General features: G+C 41.8%; 1 protein-coding gene across 2 annotated transcripts in view; it reads left to right on the forward strand.

Annotated features, from left to right (window-relative positions):
• Positions 1-21,653, forward strand: part of stxbp5l (syntaxin binding protein 5L) — a 109,002-nt gene that overhangs the window by 79,856 nt on the left and 7,493 nt on the right. The window contains exons 19-24 of one of the 2 annotated variants that reach the window (XM_079276772.1): positions 1,112-1,180; positions 2,397-2,462; positions 8,045-8,149; positions 12,079-12,132; positions 14,630-14,797; positions 20,598-20,699. In XM_079276772.1, the coding sequence (XP_079132898.1) occupies positions 1,112-1,180; positions 2,397-2,462; positions 8,045-8,149; positions 12,079-12,132; positions 14,630-14,797; positions 20,598-20,699 (564 nt within the window). The remainder of the gene's footprint in view (positions 1-1,111; positions 1,181-2,396; positions 2,463-8,044; positions 8,150-12,078; positions 12,133-14,629; positions 14,798-20,597; positions 20,700-21,653) is intronic. The other variant, XM_079276773.1, reaches the window with a different exon arrangement.

The raw sequence follows: 21,653 nt of genomic DNA on the forward strand, positions 1-21,653 counted from the left end.
GCTCTCTTATTACATAATCCCCCCAAGTTCAGCTGAGGATGTTTTACAGGTATTCAGGTTTTGTGTAAGTGGAGGAATGACTTTTTCATTTTTCATTTTTTCATTTGCTGATGCATAAGTGCTTTTATTGACTACCACGGCACTTATAGTTCCCAATTTCCTCCTTTTGTAAAAGTCTCTCTGTGTTGGGTCTTCAAAATCAATTTGGAGATGGAAGGAACAAATAGCAACGGCAGCTGTGCCCTTTTGCTGTACCCCAGGTGGTGGTGTTATGATGAGCACTTGCTATGCTGGAGTTGATATCATACTGAAGACAAAACTATTGCCAAAAGGCCAAGTGAAATTTTAGAACAACGTTTTCTGTCCTTCCTACAACATTTGTAGCTGTCGTCGTCACACATATGTGGATACCATATATATATATATATATATGTCAATCAAATTTAGTGTCTTCACTTCATTAAATGATTTGTTGGTGTGTTTCTCCAGTCGTAGTGTGATGCATTTTTGAAACCATGTTAGGACAGACGGTCTATGACAAAAAGTATAGAAGCTAAATGCAATTTGAAGCAATTATTTGACACAAGATATATTTTGATGCTGTTTTGTAAGTCTTTATATGTTGCCTGCTAGCTCAGTAGTTTAGTTATTGTGCAAATGAGGGATGACTTCAGCGTTGCTGGGGTTTGCAGCAGTAGCGGGAAGATCTTGTCTGTCCTCCCCTGACACTAATTCGAATGCTGCTTGCTCTCACTTTCTTTTCCTTTCTAAGCCTGTGTATTCTTCTCTCTCCCCCTTCCCTCCTTTTTCCTCCCCTCCCTTCCCACCGTCCGACCATTTCTTCACTCCATCTATCCTTCTTTTCTTAATTGACGGTCACATTCTTTCCTTACTCTTCACCTTGTTTCCTCCTCTCCTTTTCCTCTGTCCCGCCCAACCCATACACCTCTTCCTCTTTCCAAACCTGATTGTCCTCTCTCATCTCTACCTACACTTCTCACTCTTTATTCCTGCCCACCATCCTGTCCACTACTCCTTCCTTCCCTCTCCTCCTCCTACCTTTTCGGTGACTCTGTGGTTGCTGGTGTGGGCATGTGGGCCTGCCTGACAGAGTTTTGCATGCGCGGCATGTCTAACTTTTATTCAGATTCAAAGAAAAGGATCCGTACATCCTATCAGAGTAAGTCGGGCCTTCATAAAGGCTGGGGGACTCTGTGTTTGTGTGCGGCGGGTGGAGGGGGGGGGGTGTTGGGAAGGTATGACGTGGACTGAAAGCAGAGGGACAAACCAAAGAGATGATTGGAATGAAAGAGGCTGTTTCATATCTATATTTTACCATGTAAAACAGAACTCTTTTCCAGTCACGTCCAATGGTATGTCCTCTGCAGAGAGCCACTCCTTTGAGTCTGTCAAGTAAGGGCAGTTATACATTTTATATGATCCATGTGATGTATATTTTAACTGAAGCATAACGCGGTGAATAAAATCGTGTTATCCACTGGGCCTAGTGAAACTAAAATATGTGCTTTTGGTTGATGATGACCAAGTAATTCTTAATTTTACACGACAATAAAGGTTTAATGAGACTCCCTTTTCACAGTGTCTTGTAAAAGCAGTGTAACTGATTGAAGGGAATTTGCATTAAGAAGTTTTGCCGCAAACTTTTACTGAAGATGAATAATAGCATTAATCAAAACGTTTTTAACTGTGACGACTCAGTGAGGCTGTTAATGAAGCACTAATGAATGCGGCTTAAGCCCCTTACATTTGTAGCCAGACTAAAAGGAGCAAGAATTAGAAATTTCAACATTTGTGGTGGTTTCTAAAAAGGAAGTATATACGTAAAACTTCTGATTCTGGCCTGTGCTTGGTGCATGTGATCAGATTTGATCAGATCCTGATCAAATTTGTATTTGTTCTGTTTTGTGTTTTGATTGCATACATGCCACTTTATCATGAGATCTGCACTACTCACGGTAGATTATTTTCATATTGACATTTTAATGCAATCCGGTTGGAAATTCAAAAGTTTATATTGGCTACATTGAACAGATTGTAGTGCAGGTCACATCAGATTTCAGCCACTCTGCTCCTGGAAGACAAACAAAATGAATCCTCAGAAACAGGAAAGGTAAATAGCAAATGTCAAATATTAGTAAATCCCCATAAAATTCTTCACAAATGATCATTTATTTACTGCAAATTAGTAGTTTATCAGAGATGATAGACCAAGAAGATTGAATAATTGCACTTCCAGGTCTTTCCTGGGGCTCTGCGTGGCTGACATCAACCAAGCTGACTGTTGTTAAATCCGTACAGTTGACACGGTGAGAATAATCTCACAGATTGTCTGTATTCTACGTTTTCTTCCTCTCGGCTGCCATTGGCTGCGGCAGGCCTTACCGAACTCTCTGATAACCAGCAGTCCATCGACATGGAGAGAAGCAAGTCGCCCACCTCAGGTAACCTGCTGACACACAGACACACACACACACACACACACACTGCTAAGTCCACCCTCCCTGTACGGAAATGTGTTTGGTGAATGGCACTGTGAAGCTTTGCTGGGATGCCAATGTCTTTAAATGTGAGCTGTACTTACAGTATGCAGCCTGTGGACACCTCACCCATCACCAGAGCATCCTCACCTGATGAGAATGGCAGCTGTTCTCAATGGCAGCTCGTGTTTGTGGTTGTAGAGTGGAGGACGCATTACATTCAAAGTTTTGCTGGAGAGCAAGATGTGCTGAAAATCCCTCCAGTGGAAAGTTGTTGGTGAGAGAATGTAATGCATTTGTCAGACAGTTTGATTGCAGTATACTGTATCTGATGCATTTTGTCACACCTTCCCGTTGGTTTTCCTTTATTGTTGTTCAGTGATTTCACAAAGGTAAGCCAGAGAAGAGACAAGGTTTTTCATTTGCTCGACCTCTTTCTTTATGCCTCTTTGACTTTCTCGCTTGTTCAGCTCTTCTTCATCGAATACATCTGTCACTGTTGTGGAGGACATGGCAAAGCATCAAGCAGCCTGCAGCTCATGTTTAGAGAGATGGAGAGTAAAAGATAAAGAAAGCAAAGCATGGGAAGTGCTAAAGAGTGCAGGCCTGGCAAACAGAGGGCCGCAGAGATGATGACCTGCAGTTCATAAACATGTGGCAGTAACCAGAACAGTTCTCACATCTGGGTAAATTATGTATTTGCATCATCCATAACGTATTATAGAAACCTCCTGAGCACTGCATTTGCTGGCATGTTGGTGTGTAGCAGTATTTGACTTGCATTAAATGCTCATGAATGTATAATGAAAGAGACATGCCTCTTCAGATGGGAATTGTGTTATGAAAATGTAATCAATATTTGTAGTTAATGTTATTTTAATAATTATTCTGTTGCCTTTGTTTGGTTTCAGGATCACAGTTTGGATGCAATAGATAAGGTTTTAAACTGTGAGATTGTTTAAAGTATGTTGAGGTTTGTGTGTCTGGAGATGCAGATTAAAGAAAGTGTTGGTTTGTGATTGCAAAGAAACAGAAATGAATAGTTGAGGGAAATAGAGATGAGAACATTTCCTAGGAGGGACTTTGAATTCAGAGCTTAAAAGTCAAGTGGAGAAAGTGTGTAAATCTGTGCTGGAGACACTGCCGAGCAGACATGCTGTGTGCTCTCAGCTCGTTGTGCTTTATAAGGCTTTAGTTCCCGAACGATTATCGTGAAACCAACTGAATGTATTGGTGATGTTTCTTATCTGTAACATATAAGAAATGTACTAAGTACGAGCTGATTTATAGAAAACAACTTCCGCAGCGTTCTCTCTACATAAAACCTGCAAAATGTATGAGAAGAACCTTTCAATATCAGCACCAACACATGCCTGAGCCACAGTTCTGTCACACTCTTTGACATCCCTTTCTACTGGTTGCCTTGAAGGCAACATTTGTGCTTTGTAGATGGTTTTCAAGGACGAACAATTTAACAGTATCTTTTTGAACCTCCAGAAATAGCACTCCATCTGTGAAACCTGCCAACAGAGAGAGAATGATTTAAAACGTGGAAACTCTTTGCAATTATGCAATCCAAGTTCTGGGGAAATATATCCCCAAGGGGGAAGTGGAGGATGTTTGGGATTTCAACACAATATGCCTTTGAACTGATACCGTGTTTTTCTCTGAAACAAGAATGGACCACGGCTGATCTTTGTGTAATAAGACATCATTAGCCAGTAATGAATTCCTACATTTATCCTGAGGAGTATGTGGATGTGAATCCGATGTGTATTACAGAGAATAAAAGCTTTGCAGATTTTTGCCAACACTGAGGCATTTCATATGCTTCTGAAAAAGTGATTTGACAGGTTTCGGGCCATCAAGGGCACTGCTTCTATTTCACCACTTCTCACACCTGGCAATGCACCAGAGCTTTACCCCTGGCCTTACAGGTGGTGAGCTCACTCAGACTGTGCCTACATGGGCCTCACTGGTCCAAGCCTCCGAATGACTTATAGTCTAGCCCTTTAAGAGAACGTCCAAGGGAAATCCTCCCAGAGCCACAGGGGCTAATGCTTTACAGAAGTTTACAGACCCCTCACTGTGGCGCTGTTCTGGGCATGTGCAACTGGGTGGAGACCCTGGGGCAAACGTTGAATACACTGGAGGGATTATGTATATTCCTTGTGACCTGGGAACGCCTCAGGTTGACCCAGGAAGACCTGAAAGATGTGGCTGGAATCGTAAGTGAAGTACGCCTAGCTACCACAGCCCATACCCAGATAAACAGCTGAATATATATATGGATATATGGACCTAGATATAAACTGCACCAACCTTTGTTTGGTGTGATGTAAACACAGAACCTGGTTGCGTTGCAGAAAATCAGTCAACAGCAGCCTGGTTTATTGAACTAATGGTTTACCACATTTGAAAGTGAAAATTTGTACGAGCTGAAAAATCGTCATCATTTTCCAATTGATGCTTATTTGCAGGCATAGCACATATTTAGGACATATTTAGGCATTTGCATTATATTCGCAGGAAGCTGAATAATGTGACTCAATAACTACTCAGTGACTCAGAAATCACTCCTTCAGATCATGCGATTTTTGGCTTTCAAAACCTTCGGCAGATTTGTGATGGAGGACTGAGCTATAAGTAAGTGAGCAGTGTTGTTATATTTCAACCTTAAAGGCATATTTCATCATCAAGCCAAATGAATCGCTAAATGAATGGCAAAGCAGAGATATTTTACCCTTTCCCTTCCTCCAGTTTTTTACTGGCAGTGATATCAGGATATACAGATATGCTAAAGACGTGCTTCAAGTCCTCATTACAGCCCCAAAGACACTTATTAAACCTCTATATTTGAGCATATTTTACACACAGTATGCATTTAAATTCATTACATATTATGTTGTTTAATGGTTGCTGTTAAAGTATTTTTTATTAATCAACTGCACCTCCATGCTTTGCTCAGTATCAGCATCAGTATCAGTATTGTCCAGGATACAGAATTGGTTGTGTCACCCTTGAGCTTGTCTTTTTAAGAGCTGTCCTTTGTGTCCGTGCTTGTTCTGTGAGCCTCCTCAGGAGAGCAAAAGAACAGAATAACAAAACCAGGACAAGATGTTCTTTGCCGTCTTGGCAGAGAGTCTTGCAGCATTGTGATGTGGACTACGTCATGGGCATTCTGTCCCATTACAGGCCTGCCATTCGCTAATTAGAGAGATGGAAGAATTATGGATGAAAAACATCGGGACAGACACAGCATGACACAGTATGATCGAGTGTCTGATGCACTTACCCAGAGACGGGGGGGAAAAGGCAGATGAGCTGTTCTATTTGGCTGAGTGCAGTTTCAGAATAATCTGCAATCAAGATGGAAATGTTAACAATGTTTAACACGCCACACTTCTCCTTCTACACGCCCTTCCTCTGCGACCTACCTTGAATTTTTAATCAGAAAAAAAAAGAAATCTTCAATATTAATGCAAGAGTGTTACGGAGTACATTTAAACTGGCTGGAGACAAATGAGGAACCATGAACTCTTTGCCTGTCAAGCTTCATGGTTTGTTTCCTCCTGCTGAATATCAGCCTCTCTCAGGCCATTAGGGGCTGTCTGGCCGTTCCTTGCACACCTCGTGTGCTGTGTCTTTTCAAGGCCATATACAGACTGTGGACAGCTTATTAAGGAAGTCATCGTCCTAATTCACCTTGTGTGTCAATGACTGCAGGCGTCTCTCTCTCCTCTCCTTCACACATCGTTCCCTCTCTTTTACCTGACCCCCTTTTCCTATCTTCCTTTTGTCATTAGGCACAGTAATTGGCCCCTCTCCTGCCTGAAGGCTGTCTCCCTCCACATCCTTCCCATTGTCTTCTTTCTTGTTATGTCCTGAGGTGTGTTGTTTTGGGGTTTTGGGGTTATGTGTTACATTTCCTTTGGGAGCGCTATGCCATGTGTGGCTGTAGCAAAGTGTACTTGACCAGGCCGGGTTGTAAGACGGACGAACAAGCTGAGAGGCCATGATGCCAGTGATCGGTGCCTGACCCGGCAGGGTATTTTTAGCGGTGAGCATGACAGGGGAGAAAGGGAGTAGGTGATGTCTAAAACGTTACGGTGTGTCAAACTGTTGCCACCAGCTCAGCTCCATGCCACTCAAGGTGGCTTCATAACATTTTGAAATAAGTCTACCAACAGTTTTTTTCAACTAAACCCTGCTGCTGCACTACCTTTTATAATAAAATAGATGCTTTGTTGCTACTCATAAACACAAAGGTAGAGTAAAAAATTGTATTGATAAAATATAAGCCAACATGTGTTCTAATGTGTTAAAGTTACACAAGCTTCATTATGCACGTCATTTTACGGTGGGAACTTATTCGGCCATAATAAATCAAGATACAAATATATATATATATATATATATATATATATATATATATATGCATGAACTGTGTGATGAACTGTGTGATGATATCACTGTGCGGATGTCGCCATCACCAGCACTCTTGATGATTATTGTTGTGTAAACTTAAGCCGTGTAAAATAAAGTCACAACCAACCATTTTGGTTTGCACAGACGTATGCCAACGGAGCACCTCTGATGATGTACTGATATGTAAAGTATTGTGTTTAATCAGCAGGCGACTTGTTAGCAAACTGACCAAAATGCATCCCCGAGCAGCAGAGAGTGCAGAGCCAGAGAGTTTGTTTCGGTGAATATAGTCTATTCTGCCTGACTCCTTGATCCTTCATCAAACTGAGGTTTGTGCAAGTTACAATCCATGGACCCGACCATGGCTCTGAAATATCAGCAGCTTAACTGTGCTGTGTATTGATAAATCCAGGGTGTTCTGCATATATATATATATATATATATATATATATATATATATATATATGAGTACTGGAAAAAGGAGAGACAATCGACACTGTGCTGTTCGGTTCGGAGTTTCTGTTTCGATCATGACTGATGACATCGCAGCCAACTTACTTGGTTGCGATGTTACTTGGTCTTTGTCAAGTAACAGGTATTTGACAGTGACTGTGAAATGATGGGGTTGATGATTTGTCGTCTGTTTAAAATACGTGCGTTGAAATTGTTTAAAAGGCTTGTTGGAAGGTAGAAGGAGAGGTCGTGTATATTTGGAAGTAAAAAGAAATGCCTTGAGGCACCAGAAGACACCTCTGGTCACAGTGACCTGTGCTATGAAGCTGGAGGACCTACTGACTGTAGCTGGTGTTCATCAACTCACTGAAATACTTGACTTGTAACTGTGGTGTTGTTAACGTAGTTGTAGTATTCGTGATAGTAGTGGTTGTAGTGCTGTTGTTGTTTGTGCTTGTCAAAGCTGCTCTTGTTAAAACGTTTGAGTATTATATTGCCGGTGGTCCTTAACCTTCTCACTTTGACTTAACCTTTTTGTTTTCAGAACCTCTCAACTGTTTTCCTTCCTGTTACCTGCAAGTCTCTCTTTTCCCCAGTTGGCCCATTGTGTTTGTCTCTCCCCTGTTGCCCTGAAAAGTCTGTGTCTGTTGGATCTCCTATTCCAGTTCATTACTCAACCTCCCTTCACAATGACCCACGCATCCTGCCAGAGCCTGTGGCCAGTCTGAGAGCCAGCCACTGCAGTCCAGTCTTTTACTTGCTGGACAATGGTAAGAGGAGGGATGTCTCACAGATCTCAGCCTCTTCATGGACATCTGCTTGTGTTTTCTATTGTATGGCAATAATGCAAAAAGGGAGGAGGGTGGGGTTATTGGGTTGTTATTGGACAGGTGGGTTGTTTGATGTTGCACCTTGCATGCTAACTCTGCTTTCCACACTGTGAGCAACACTATTAGAGGCACATTTAAACCTTACAGAGCTTCAATAAAGTATTATAGTCAGTGAATGTCAAGAATAAAGCAGATTTCTTTTAGCGTTCTTGTTTCTGTGTGTCATTAAGAAAAGATCTCCATAGCAGGTGTTTACAACCATTCAAAGCTTCCCAGTTTCAACACAACTTTAATTTGAAAGACGTAATGTCTGAAGAAAATAGGCAGGTTACTTCATCATCATTCAGGTCATTAGAAAATATAAAAAAGAAAGAAAAAAATACAGTAGGGTGCGCAGGTGGGAAGAGGGCTCTTGTCCTTGTTGGCGACTCCTACTGGTTTGGGCAATCCAAATAAAAAAAAATAAAAAAAGGAATATATGTATCACAAACTAACTGTGAATATGAAACAGATCTAATTCTCCACGATCCAAATGTTGTAGTTGCAGTTCACTACACAAATGCATTCAAGCCGTCTCGTGCAATGATCGGTCACAGCAGAATGACCCATCAACCAAGTTGCTTACAGTGTAAACAAGCTGACAGGGAGTGTGTGGTCAATGTGTTCCGTGCCTTTTGTGCGACTGCTGGTGTTGCATTCGCTCTCTGACCCCCCCCCCCCCCCCCCCCCCCCCCAGCTTCTGGGACGTCGTGTTGTTTGTTTTATGTGCCGGATCTGGGATTTTGAACTTGGATCGTCATTCGGCAATACTGCGAGGCAGGTGGGCTTGGGAAGAGGAAGGGGTTCTATTCCAGCCGGGTGCTTCTCCTCACTCGTCATTGCCTCTGGTGTTTCATTCACTGTGACGTCAGCCATTGTGCCTCCACTTGAATCGCACATCTTTGTCACTAATAGGCAAAACGCTGCTTTACCGGTCTGTAACGCTCTGAATCGCTCTCATCGTGTCTTTCTGACTTTGTCAACAAGCCCATCTCATGTCATCTCGGCTAACGTTCACCACTGTCTCCTTTCTAACTAACTGCATGGTGCCCACTGTGAGGCCAGCTGCTGTGCTGATAAATATGACCTCCGCTTGCTTTGTACGTTTTATTAGTGGTGTGGCCTGATGAAGTCCAAAATTAGCCCCATTTGTGACCTCAGCATTCTGTACATTACTATTATTCGATCGCATGAAGTTCCCGCCACACCTCAGGGGGAAATCTAAACGTTAACTTTAGCAATGCTAGCTGTGTGTCTGTCAGTTGGCCCGGCGGGTTCATCGCTCTTTGTCCAGACAGAAATATTTCAGTAATTATTGGATGGTTTGCACAGACATTCACGATCCCTGGAGGATTGAGCTCTTGACTTTTCATCTGGCGCCACCATGAGGTTGACATTTGTTTTTCCAGTGAAATATCTTGAAATGCTAATAACCTAAACTAAGTTAATAAAACATTATACCTGCTAGTCCTGCATGGCCTGACCTATCTCTGCAGTGCTGTGTCAGCACAAAAGATAGGTCTGGTTTCACACATTGTCATTCTGTAATATATATTGGGTGGCGCTAAGCACAGGATGCAGCAACTGTGCCTTGCAAAATGAGTAGCGCAGATAGCTGAAGGGGAGAAGAATGCCATGTGCAATACACGGCCAAATGGCTGACTTATACTCACAGTCTAGACCCGCTGAGTCAGACCATACAGCTGCTAAACAGCAGATTGTTGGTATTGGCATTGTGATGAGCATCTTAGTATGCTAAAGTTGACATTCAGCTCAAAGCATCTCCTCACAGAGCTGCTAGCATGGATGTAGATTCTCAGTGTTGTTTACCTCTTAATCTAACAGTGGGTTTAATCTTCAAAGGAAGTGATCACTGGCATCTGGCGTCTTCCAGGAATAGAACAATTGTTGCCCGTGGGGAAAACCGACATTTCAATCCAATATATCTCAGGCTTGTGCAGCGGAGAAGACGAGCAGAGCAAAGTAGCGCGGTCTGTGGAACTATTGGATTTAAACGTTTCACCTCGAGCAAACATTTTATCATTTCAGACACACCGTGAACACACTTTTCAAGGTGCAACACACTGCTGAATTAATGTTTTGAACAAAAGACCCAAGGTTTGCATAAAGAATTCTATGTGACCAAACAGACTGCTGAGGTCACAAATGGGGCTGGTCGCACATAAAGTGCTGTCATACAAGTGTCACATGTTGTCACATAAAGATAACAACAACTAGGAACCAACTTGGAGTTATAGAACATAATAATATTATAATTAGACAACAAATTGTGGCATTGCTCAACATTAGCAGGTGGGTTCAGTGAGCATGTAGCAAAAAGCGACACCGTAGCTGCAAAAAACAACGGTAATTAATGTTTGGTTGGTTATTGTTCATATTCACAACAAACAAACCCTCGGCTCCACAGATAAATTCCACACATTTATTTTGGTTAAATTACATTTTATGAAGCGTTAATGCAGCCACTGGGCTGTTAAACAGAGGAACATCTGTGTGTAACAGGTTTATTATGAGATCATTTTCTCTGTCATTTTCTCCCCAACACTGCACATTTTATATGATTTCAGCAGCATCTGGTCACTGTAGTTTATTGTGAAAACACACACACACACACACAGACAGACCCAGAGCTTATCTATCATCTCATTTGCAACACTAATCAGAAAGGCTCTACTTGTTCCAGGAAAAATGGAAACAGAAATGTATTGATTGAAAAATTAAATTAGCGCACCATAAACCACAATTTCCCCTGCAACAAAGGATATATATTGTTCCTCAAAATGGCCTTTGATACTGAGCAGCCTACATGGTCCTTTACAGCAAATAAACTGTATCAATGGAATAAATTGCATTACATTACTTTAGATCTGCTGTTCGTCAACCATTTCCTCCAGTGCTGTACTTATTTTCTTCAATGGTGCTCTATGGCTGAAGGATTGAAACCTTTAGTCAACATTTTTTCCAAAAGAATTATGAATGAAGTAAATTCATGATCATGCTGTTTTCCTCGTGGTCGTGAAATGTGTACGTTTTCATGTAGTGACCATCCTGTGTCTTCCACATTGTATACAAAGAAACAATGAATTATTGCCTTCTTTTTGATCACAAAACGGTCTCATAACATCTCAAGTTTGACCTTTGCAGTTCTCTGCAAAATGCTTGCAAAATGTTATTTAAAAAAGTTGTTTTATTGCCCTCAGTGTCTGACTGTGATTTTTGTATTGACACCCTGTGGTGTCACCCTGTTTGTTTGCGCTTCCATGTTAGACATCCCAGGCCGTAGACAATCAAATTTTACAAAGACATTTCAGCACAAAGAATGGGCAAAACTGACATATTGCATTAAAGAACTTTGGCAGGGTCATCAGATTTTAGATATGTGCAGAGAATGGGACTCAAGTTTGACATCCAGACTAAAGTTCTCGTTGCCTTTTTGCAACCCAACAAGGCAATAGCTAGTAGTAAAAATACCATGCTCAGAATGTGAATAACTTGGATTGTTAAGTTGGCCCAATATAGGCATAATTGATCTTGCAGAGATAGCTGGGAACACTGGCCTGGGACAACAACAGAGCATGCATTTTGAAATATGCCTGCCGTGTGCAACTGCACCAATTTGCATGTTCTGGTTCTTTGTTCATTTGAGTGATTTCCATTTGTTTGGTTGAGTATTTTTTCTTTCTTTTTTTTTGGACTTTTATTTGTCATTGTTTAACTTAGATTACTCCTACCATATATTTTTATTATTTATTTAATATTTTTATTTGAAGGGATTAACTGGTGCTTTGTTTCCTATTCTTTTGTTTCAGTAAAGGGACCCGGCAGAAAGTTAAGTCTGCCAACAGATCTTAAGACTGATCTTGGTACGGTAGGCGAAAGCCAGCAGTTTCACTTGATTTCCTTTAAGCCATTTAGTTTTTGCTTTTCTCTTGTTTTCCAGGCTTTTATGTTGCTTATGTAGTTTTTATTCTCACTCAAACGTTCTTCTTTCAGTTTCCTTGTCACTCTCTCCTCCTGTTCAACCAGCCCATGAGGCTGTCGGACTTAAGTGTTTGTCCATTTTTCCCCTCAATGTATTTTGATTTGATTTAAATCTTCTGTATATTTTCCTTCTACATTTTGCAAGTGTTTATAAGGGTGATTTATAACTCATGCCCATATTTAAATTTGAGGTTTTCTATCGCTTTATCATGATTGGTCCATCTTCTGATTTTACACAACCTTTCCTCCATTGACAGCCTTGCTCTACAGTGATTGGATCACTCGCTACCTCTCTCATTGTAATTGGGTCATTTCTCTCTTAAACTGTCTTTTCTCCTTTTTGACTGGATCATCTGCATTTTAGATACTGCCCCCCCCCCCTCTCCCCATATATCTCTAATACTGTACACATCACAATCACAAGGTTTCCCTTTCTCTGCTTCTTTAACACAACATGTGCCACTGCCTACTTATTCCTGTGACTTGCCTCATTTAATGACCTTTCTTTATCCGACAGGTGTAAAAACAAAAAAAAAAGGTTTATTTTGTCAACCCTGTATCATATTTAGTGACAGTGAGAACATTACCAAAAAATGTGAATTCAACTTTAAAAAAGATCAACCTTAAATTCGGTTGCCTCGTCACACATTTAGTGTGATGAATTAAAAAGAGAGCATTTTAAGCTCATTACATTCCCTGGGAGGTTGAAACATGCCCCTGAAGTGTCAATGTGATGCATGTTGTCCGTAAACGTGGGGGGGAATATATAATTAATATTTTACCTTTTCAAAAGCAATATGATAAGTTGTGGGATATGACAACTAAATATTTTTGTCAAAACTCTTTTTGCGTGTTTGGGAGGATATGTGTGCAAATGTGTTTGTGGTTGTGTGGACAAGTGCAGTAATCCGTGCTTTGGGCGAGTGTGTGTGTGTGTGTGTGTGTGTGTGTGTGTGTCATTCTTTCTGATATGTACCACTTTCCTGCAGAACATTTTGGGGCAAGTGACTGATTTGCTGCTTCTCTGTTTGATATTCACAGTTACAAAACATTTAGACATATACACAGCGGTGTCGTCATATGGCTTTGGTATTGATTGGTCCAATGCAGGTTTCAATCCCTACGTTGTCTCGGCCCGTCCTGCTGTGAAACTAGACGAGTGTTGCACGTGGACTGGGTGGCACCACGGAGTTTTTCATCTTCACTTTGAAACTGAATAATTTGTGCATCCACTGCCTGAACAGGAGACTTGGATTTGATATGATCACTGCAAAATACTGAGCGGACAGTGACTAGAGAACACTGACTAGTGTTTTTACTAATTAGCACAATACTAATTATCCTCATTCTTCACGAGTCGAGAATTTTCAGGGCGGAAAGGTTTGATCACACCCTCAAGACAAGTGAGAAGGAGAGTACACGGGCAAAGGTATCATGAAGCTGTTAATTACGGCTGTCTTGACAGCATTTTTGTCTCGTCGACTAAACTTGGGGCAACAAAGAAGTGCACCCAATCCACACAATTCTGCTTTTCTTTGTCTCATTAATACGTTTAGGCTCTAAACAAATTATTTTGCCCACACACACACAAACACTGCACATTGAGTAAGGACGAAGCTTCCAAATAACTCAGTCGCTGAGGGGAGGCGGCCATGTGAGGCAACAATTACAGAACGGAACACGTGTTTCCTGTCACCGCCATCTGCAGCCAATTGTGTGGCCAAACCCAAATGAGTTTGCGTTAGAATTTAAAAAGCAGATATGCCATTTTTTCAGATTCTTTTTCCGCTCCTTTGATCTTCACTTGTAGCTTTTTTAATGTCACAAAGCTTCCGGTGCTGAAAACTAAGATCAATTCAAAAAGGAAAAAAGAAACAAAGTGGAGATGAAATAAGCCTGATTTTATTTTGACTTTCATATCTCTTTCTTGGCACAGATGAAACTGCACTCACAATTTGCCTCTGCATTTTGCTCTTCTTGCTGTTGCGCCAGCCTCTCTTTCTCCTCCCTCCTCACGTCAAACCACTCTCCAACCTTTTGTCACTCACTCTTTCCCTTTCTGCCTCACCTGTTGACAATCTGATTTTCAACATTGGCTTGCTCCTCTTACACTGCAAAAATAGCCATCTTCATAGGTCATGTCGTCATGACTGAGTTAAAAGTACTGAGTCAGTTGCTGTTTTTTTGTACAAAATATCCATATAGGGGGAGAAAGCACAAGCTATATCCTTAAAAACTGCATTATGAATGAATAGAATTCTCTCCCCTAATTTGAAGATTTCTAAATGACATGAAGATGGATATTGCGGTAGTGGATTAGAATTTTAAAGTTTTATTTCCTTCCTTGTGTTGTTTGCTAATGCTTTGCCGTTGTTACAGATCATGTCAATGGACATTGCACTAGCCCCACCTCCCAGCCCAAGCCTCGAGTCCCGATGGGTCCCGAGGGGCCACGTCTTACCCGCAGAGGCGCTGGCCGACCGCCCTTCCGCAAGGCCCAGTCCGCTGCTTGCATGGAGATCTCTTTGCCTGTGTCCCACACTGAAGGTGTGTGCTTGTCCTCCCAACTCCCCATCCCTAAGCTTCTATAACATTCCCTCCCTCCCAACAAGTGCATGCCATCCTCCTGCCCCGGGGTAAGTGGATTAAGTCCTGCATAGTTAACACAAGACAAGCATATGCTAATGCAAGTTAGCAGCATAAAAACATACTCATAGTGAACGGTTTGCAGATACGTTCAATGTAAACATATCATAATTGACTGTTCGCTAAAGCCCTTCAACAAACAGTGACTGCACAAGTCACTGTTTGCAGATTTACTGTAACATCCTCTTTATAAGATTCCTGTTTTAAAACGATTCAGTTTAAAGCATTCAAAAGCCAAGGAACTAATGTTAGCTTCACTAGCTAGCTAGATCGCTAGCTAGTGACAGCTGATAAAATCTGACAGTGACTGTCTTCATCATCAGAAATCACTCAGAGATTTGAATTTTGGCCAGTGGGCCACCATAATAATTGTAAATAACAGAAAGCCTGACCGGCTAGTGGGTGCGGGGTGTAGTGAATGGCCAAATTTGTTATATCTTTCAAAACGTATTCACTGCAAGTTGGCTGGATATGAACTTGAAAATACGATTGCACATGAAGGTAACTGGTGTTCAGCCAGCAGATGAACATGACGACTATTACTGCTGTAAGTGTGTTTGTAATTATGTTACATGAAACATATAACTCTGCATCTTGCATTAGCATCACCTTACAACATTTGGACGAAAGGTTCTGCTTGTCTTGAATGCAAGAAATGGCCCTTGCATTGTGTCCCTTAACATTGTTTCTTGAGTGTTTCCCAAGCCTGAAGGTTGGTGCAATGTGACGTGTTTAAACAAAATTAATTTTATCCTTCTCCAGTGTTTTTATTTTTCCAATTTAATTTCAAAAGCGGCACTGATGATTTTGCAATGGATCTCACAATGAACCTTCCTCAACCAAGTGAAGTTGTCTTCAGCCATGTTTTTATACCTTCTCGTGAACAGATTCTGGTTGTTTTTATTGTTTTTTTTTTAAAATTTTGATTAAGAAACAAAGCACACAATATTTATGTAGTGTGGCCACACCGCCTGTCTTTCTCATAATCGAGGGAAGCATCTCTTTATGTTTTGTTTTGTTGTTTTTGTTTTACTGGAATTGTCAATTTCAGCAGACACACAGGTAAAAGAGGCGATTAAGTACAAGTGCATAATCTGCACTCTGGCATTTTGAAATGCTCAATGACATATCTGACATTTATTTTCTTTCATTTAAACTCCGTGAATTCACATTGATCTGTACCATCTAAAGATGATTCACCGAGCAGTCTCTGTGTGTGATAGAAAGGGAATGTGTGCATTTGTGGGTGTGTAAATATGTGTCTGTCTCTATATGTGTGCGGTGCTAACAGGTGTTTCAGTGTTTTTATAGCTACTCTATAGTATCACCTGTTGATTTTAATTAAGTCAAACACACTCTGAAGGCCTTGATGAAACATCTTCCTCATTTTAAACATTTAATGCATTGGCCCATCCTTGAAGATTTGATTACTATCTTAAAAGAAATGTGGATTCTATTTTAAGCTTGTTGGTGGGTATATTCTGCCAATCTACCCTTACACAACAAGTGGCAGCCAAAGCAAAAACAAACAAAAAAGAATATGTCAAGTGGGGACTTAAAAAGACATTACCACCAGCGTAATTTTGACCTCGAAACGGACACATAAAAATGGTCTCCGTCAGGATTGTACATCAACATCTAATTACACAATGTGAAATATTGCACTTATGCTGTCACTACCAGCAAACAGACATCAATTAATGAACCAATGCAGGGCATTCATTGACATCCCCGGACAAAGATGATGCCACTCTTTCATCTTAACAGGACTTCTCTGTTAGCTAGACATTTTATTTCTCTCTCTTAAAAATTAAACATTTTCTTGAAGTGGAATAAGTCTCAGCGAAATATCACTTGGCATTTTTGTGAACTGAACTTTAAGTCTTAATCATTTTTCACATTGCTGGGTGATTTTCTGAGGGTGGCGGAAATAACACTGCCCAAAGAGACGCTTTAGGGAATGGATAATCCATAAATAAGTGGCAAACATGATGATTGGCCCTGGAGGCAGAGAAGCTGTTAACACACTGCAGGGCTCTAATTTAAAGTATGGATGGTTCAAATTGACGTTGCTACCTTAAAGCAGCAGATTGTCACACAGAGAGAAAATGTCCATGTACTTCAGTCAAAGTCCAGACACGCCGCTATCCACAACATTATGTTGCTGAATTAGAAACCTGGTGAACCTGCACTGCACTGCCTACATATAGTGCTGAGGCATCATACACAGACTCTGAGGAGAGAACACTTCTGGAAAGCTCTGGCTGTGCAGGTCATTGTATCTACTTTTAGTCGGGGCTCTGGCAGACCAACAAAAACGTCAGGCCAGGTCACGCCAGGCTCATCTCACCATAGAAAACTCAATCCTGACAGTTCCCAAAATGTCACAGTGTCAACTGTCAACACCCTGCACACACATCAGACAAAAAGTAACACACGAGGGTTACAAAACGTTGCAGTTGGAAGTAAGCGCACGTTCCCTCACGTCTGTGATGCGCTGTATAAAGATTTGCTGTGCAGACTTGAAAGGATTTTAATAAACATGCTGATGCAAAGTATTTATTCCAAATAATCAACAGGATTGGTGCAGTGCTGTTTTCACAGTTAACCCTTTAACACCAATTCTGCAAAAAAAACCTCATTATACAACGGTGACCTGGAGCTGAGAGGGAAGCCGTTCTTCATTAGCATAAGCTGAATGTTTTGTTAAAGCCACTGCCGGGGGCTACGGCTGCGTTATCGATGCAAACAATGGTCGCTCTTTTCCTCTGAAAACATCCGTATGAAACTGATTTCTTGACTAATTTAACAGGACACTTTGAATTAGGATTTAGCGATATTTAAGGTAACCGAAAGAGATAATCTCTCATACAGGTGGACAGAGATGGATGTACCTGTTATAGGCCACCAGACGTACTTACTGATTGAGTGACGGTAATCCTAATCATAGGCTGTATGATGGCCATGCTTCTTAGATACACCAGGTCATGACAACCTAGAGTTTTATTTTTTCAAAAACTCTATGGAGGAGAGAGAGCCCCACGGCTCCTGTCTGACACTAAAGAAGCATAAAATCGTCTGTCTGAGAGATAACCACCTTGCCTTTGTGTGTTTTAGTGTCTTCCTGCTTGTGTCGTGTTGAAATACCTTGGAGAATGTGGCTCTGGCTGAAATCAAGTGACAACGGCCATGACAGTGTCCAGAATTTTGACATGACTACTGGGTCCCTTGTCTTTTGTGGCAAGTGCATTTCTGTACAGGAAAAAAAACGTATTCGACAGGCAGTCTGGGGTCGTGTAAAGAACGAATGCATGCAATGCAGCTCGCCGATGATTTCTCTTTTTACCCTTTAAAATCCTCCTTTGTTCCAAAGACAACTTTGGCTGTTCACATTTTTGATCAGTTCTGATTAATCTGTCTAATCACTCATTTGGATGTCATTGGATGAATCTTTTCCCAATCTGGACACGCCACCACTCAAAGGGCCAACATGTTAATTTGGCACACATGATATCACATAACTTAGTATGTAAATTGCGGTAGAATACATTCTGAATTCACTCTACAGCTTTTTAATCTGGGCTAGATGTTCTCTATCTCCTGTGGGATCCATCGAATCCATCGCTTTAGAAGGTCTGCTGTAGCCGAATGACATGCTATGATTTCTTTTAAATCACGAATCAGATGCCATAAAAGATGCATGTGAAACAAAATTTAAAAAGGGAGAACATCCCTGGTCCGCAGCGACTTAAATGTGCGTTTATTATGCGTGAACAGTCGATTTTCTCAGCAGACCGTTGCATTTTCTCTACCGGCTGCCTACCCTTGGCACTGTTGTTTACCAGTTGTACTGGGTTACCACAGTGAAGAGCCAGCAGGTTCACTGGAATAATTAAAGGTCAGCGAGCGGTGAGAGAGATGAGGCCAATGTTAATGAGGCCTGCATGCCAGGCGAGGAGACAGAGGAGGGAAGTCACACTCGATGTACAGTCAACATGTCCATGCCTCCCATCTCGGTTAGGCAGCACACCTATTAAATATTGAAGACCGAATTGTGTGATACTGTTAGCTTTGCCTGCAGATGTGGTCTGCAGTCTGTGGCATTGGTCGTGGTTGTTTAAGAGTATTGGAAAATCGATGGAGAGCAGGTGTTGTGATCGGTTGATTTGTTTGTCAGCATAGAGAGAGGAGTTATTGTTTCCCTACAGTGTTACCTTTAGATTAAGTATAACTTGCGTGTTACAGAATCAAATAAAATCATAAATTTCACAAGTAAAAGCAACAGTGATATTTTACTGCACAGAGCTGAGGTGACTCAGTCTCAATGACTACCTGGCCAGATGCTGAAAAAGCTCCACACCCACATACACCTACAACAATAAACCCACAAGATAAAACCCGTGCTGAAGCAGTGGACCTGCTGTTTCATAGCTGTGTCATAAAAGATGTCCCTGTTGAGTCTCTGCAATAATTAACCAACTAATCGTAATTGTTAAAATGTTACATTTTGAGGTCAAAGATTTCTTAATTCCCAATTAAGCTCACAATTAAACCCTGGAAAATGTATCTGATACAGTACATCATCTTTATATGTGTGTTAATTGGCATTAAAGCACAGCTTGGCACAAAGCTTTATACATTCATTGGTGGTAGATAGAAATGAAAAAAAGGGGTTTGCGTAATCTCCAGGTGTCTGTCCTTGTCTCTCTACACTGCGTGGGTGTATGTGCATGTACCACTGTATAAATCTCGCACTTTGTCCGTCTCTCTGCTTCAGATTGTCTGCCTTCCCTTATCACCTCACCGATACCGCCTCTAGTTCCCTGTCAGGGCCCCCGGGGGTCTCTGTGTCCTGTCAGAGCACCACTGTGCCTGACTTTCATTAGCCAGCCCCCCACAGGCTCTGTCACACAGCATAAACACACCCCAGCGTCACACGGCAAAAACCGAGCCGCTGCTGCCCAGACTCACAGCAAAAGGCTATTTTCTCTTTGTGACTGCCAGCGGCATCGTACAGCAGTGTTGTCACGATACCTAAATATATTGATACTGCTCCGATACTGTTGTAAACAAGAGAAAAATACATCATCCAGAATTCCCATCCTTGATGTCCCCGGCTTTGTCGTACCAGTGCAGGAGTTTTCATTTCTGTTTTGTGTTGAATTGGTCCGATATTTGACTCCTTGCACCAGTTATGGGGATCCACCCCAAACGTCTTACAGCAGTATCAAAGAAAGCAGTACAAAAATGTAGTTGTCGTGCAACAGTGCTGCACAGGCGCTCTGCACTGACCACACCGGAACCCTGCATAGGGATACTGTGTCAGAGTTTTCGTACCACTCTTGCCAGCAGTGTTAAGTTGAGCAGATGGTGCAGAAAAGGGGTTTAAAGAGAAGATGGATACGCGAGTAAAGGTTGTGTGGCCACCAGAAACATAAACAAGTGGCCTCTTTTTCAGGCGCCCTCTCTTTCTCTGTCTCTGTATATATTTGAAGCAATCGCTCCACACTCAGTTGGATCTTTCTCTCTTTTTCTTTCTTTCATTTTCCGGTACTGCTGTTCATCTGTCCGTCTGGTCTTTGGCTGGGTGTGTGCGTGTGTGTGTGTGTGTGTGTGTGTGTGTGTGTGTGTGTGTGCATGTCTTTGGGGCATGTCGGGTTGTGGTTTGTTAAATGGGGTTCATGTTGTGGGGGACGAGTAGGTTATGCATCCAGGAGGGCAATGCTTCAGCAGTTGCATGGAGTCAGTATGTACTCCCACGACGAGCACCACACCACCGCCCCCTACTGCTGGAGTGAGAGAGGTAAGGGGGCTTCGGCCACAAACCCATCAACTGCTGTCCTGCTGATTATTACACATCCGTCCGTCAAGTCAGTATGTCAGTCCGTCCTGTGGCCCTGTTTCGTCCTAAAACATGCCTAGAAGTGCTTGCTCTTGTCCCAAAGTGTGGGGTGATGCCATCTATAATGCAGTGCAGCTTTGCACAGTTACACTGTTTATCCCCCCAAGTCCCCCCCCCATAAATAGTGGATGACTATTCAAACCTGTACGGATTGTGGTTGTCATAATGCCTCGAAATTGCACACATTGAACACCTGTCGAAATGGTTTTTATTTTAGCCTGATGTGTATGCGCCGGGCTTTGCACCCATCTGTCTGCACTCCGTGTAACATTATGCTGGGCATGCTGCACATTGCCTGGCTCTGAATTATTCAGAATGAAATGCAGCAACACAGAAATACTTTCATGATGGAGGCTGTAAGTACACGATGGAGGACGCGAATGGGTGGCACTCTAACAGAGTTAAAGGAATTTGTGAATCTGGTGCAACAGCCAGTGTGTGTGTGTGTGTGTTTCACATTCTGGTGTGTGTCTGTCTGTCAAAGTGTGCGTGTGTGTGTGTGTATCTGTGTCTCTTAAATGTGGGTGTGGGTGTGTATGTGTGTGTTACCAGGCCGCTGAATAGAAGCTCCTCAGTACCTAACAATCTGTACATTTTCAATGAGAAGTGTGTGTGTGTGTGCGTGTGTGTGTGTGTGTTTGTTAGTAACAAATAGTGTTTGTCAAGTCGTCTCTTTACAATGAAAATATCACTTTGCTTCTCAATGTATCACATCTTTTCCCGTGTTCAAGTGTTCTACGTTGTATAAAATCTGTGGACAAACCTTTCGAATATTTGTCTTCCGTGCTCCTTATCGCTCTCTTTCTCCTTCCTATGTCTTCCTTTGTTCCCTTCCACAACTCCTGCAACTCGTCC

The sequence above is a fragment of the Melanostigma gelatinosum genome (assembly GCF_949748355.1).
Source record: "Melanostigma gelatinosum genome assembly, chromosome: 10".
Classification (NCBI taxonomy): Eukaryota; Metazoa; Chordata; class Actinopteri; order Perciformes; family Zoarcidae; genus Melanostigma; species Melanostigma gelatinosum.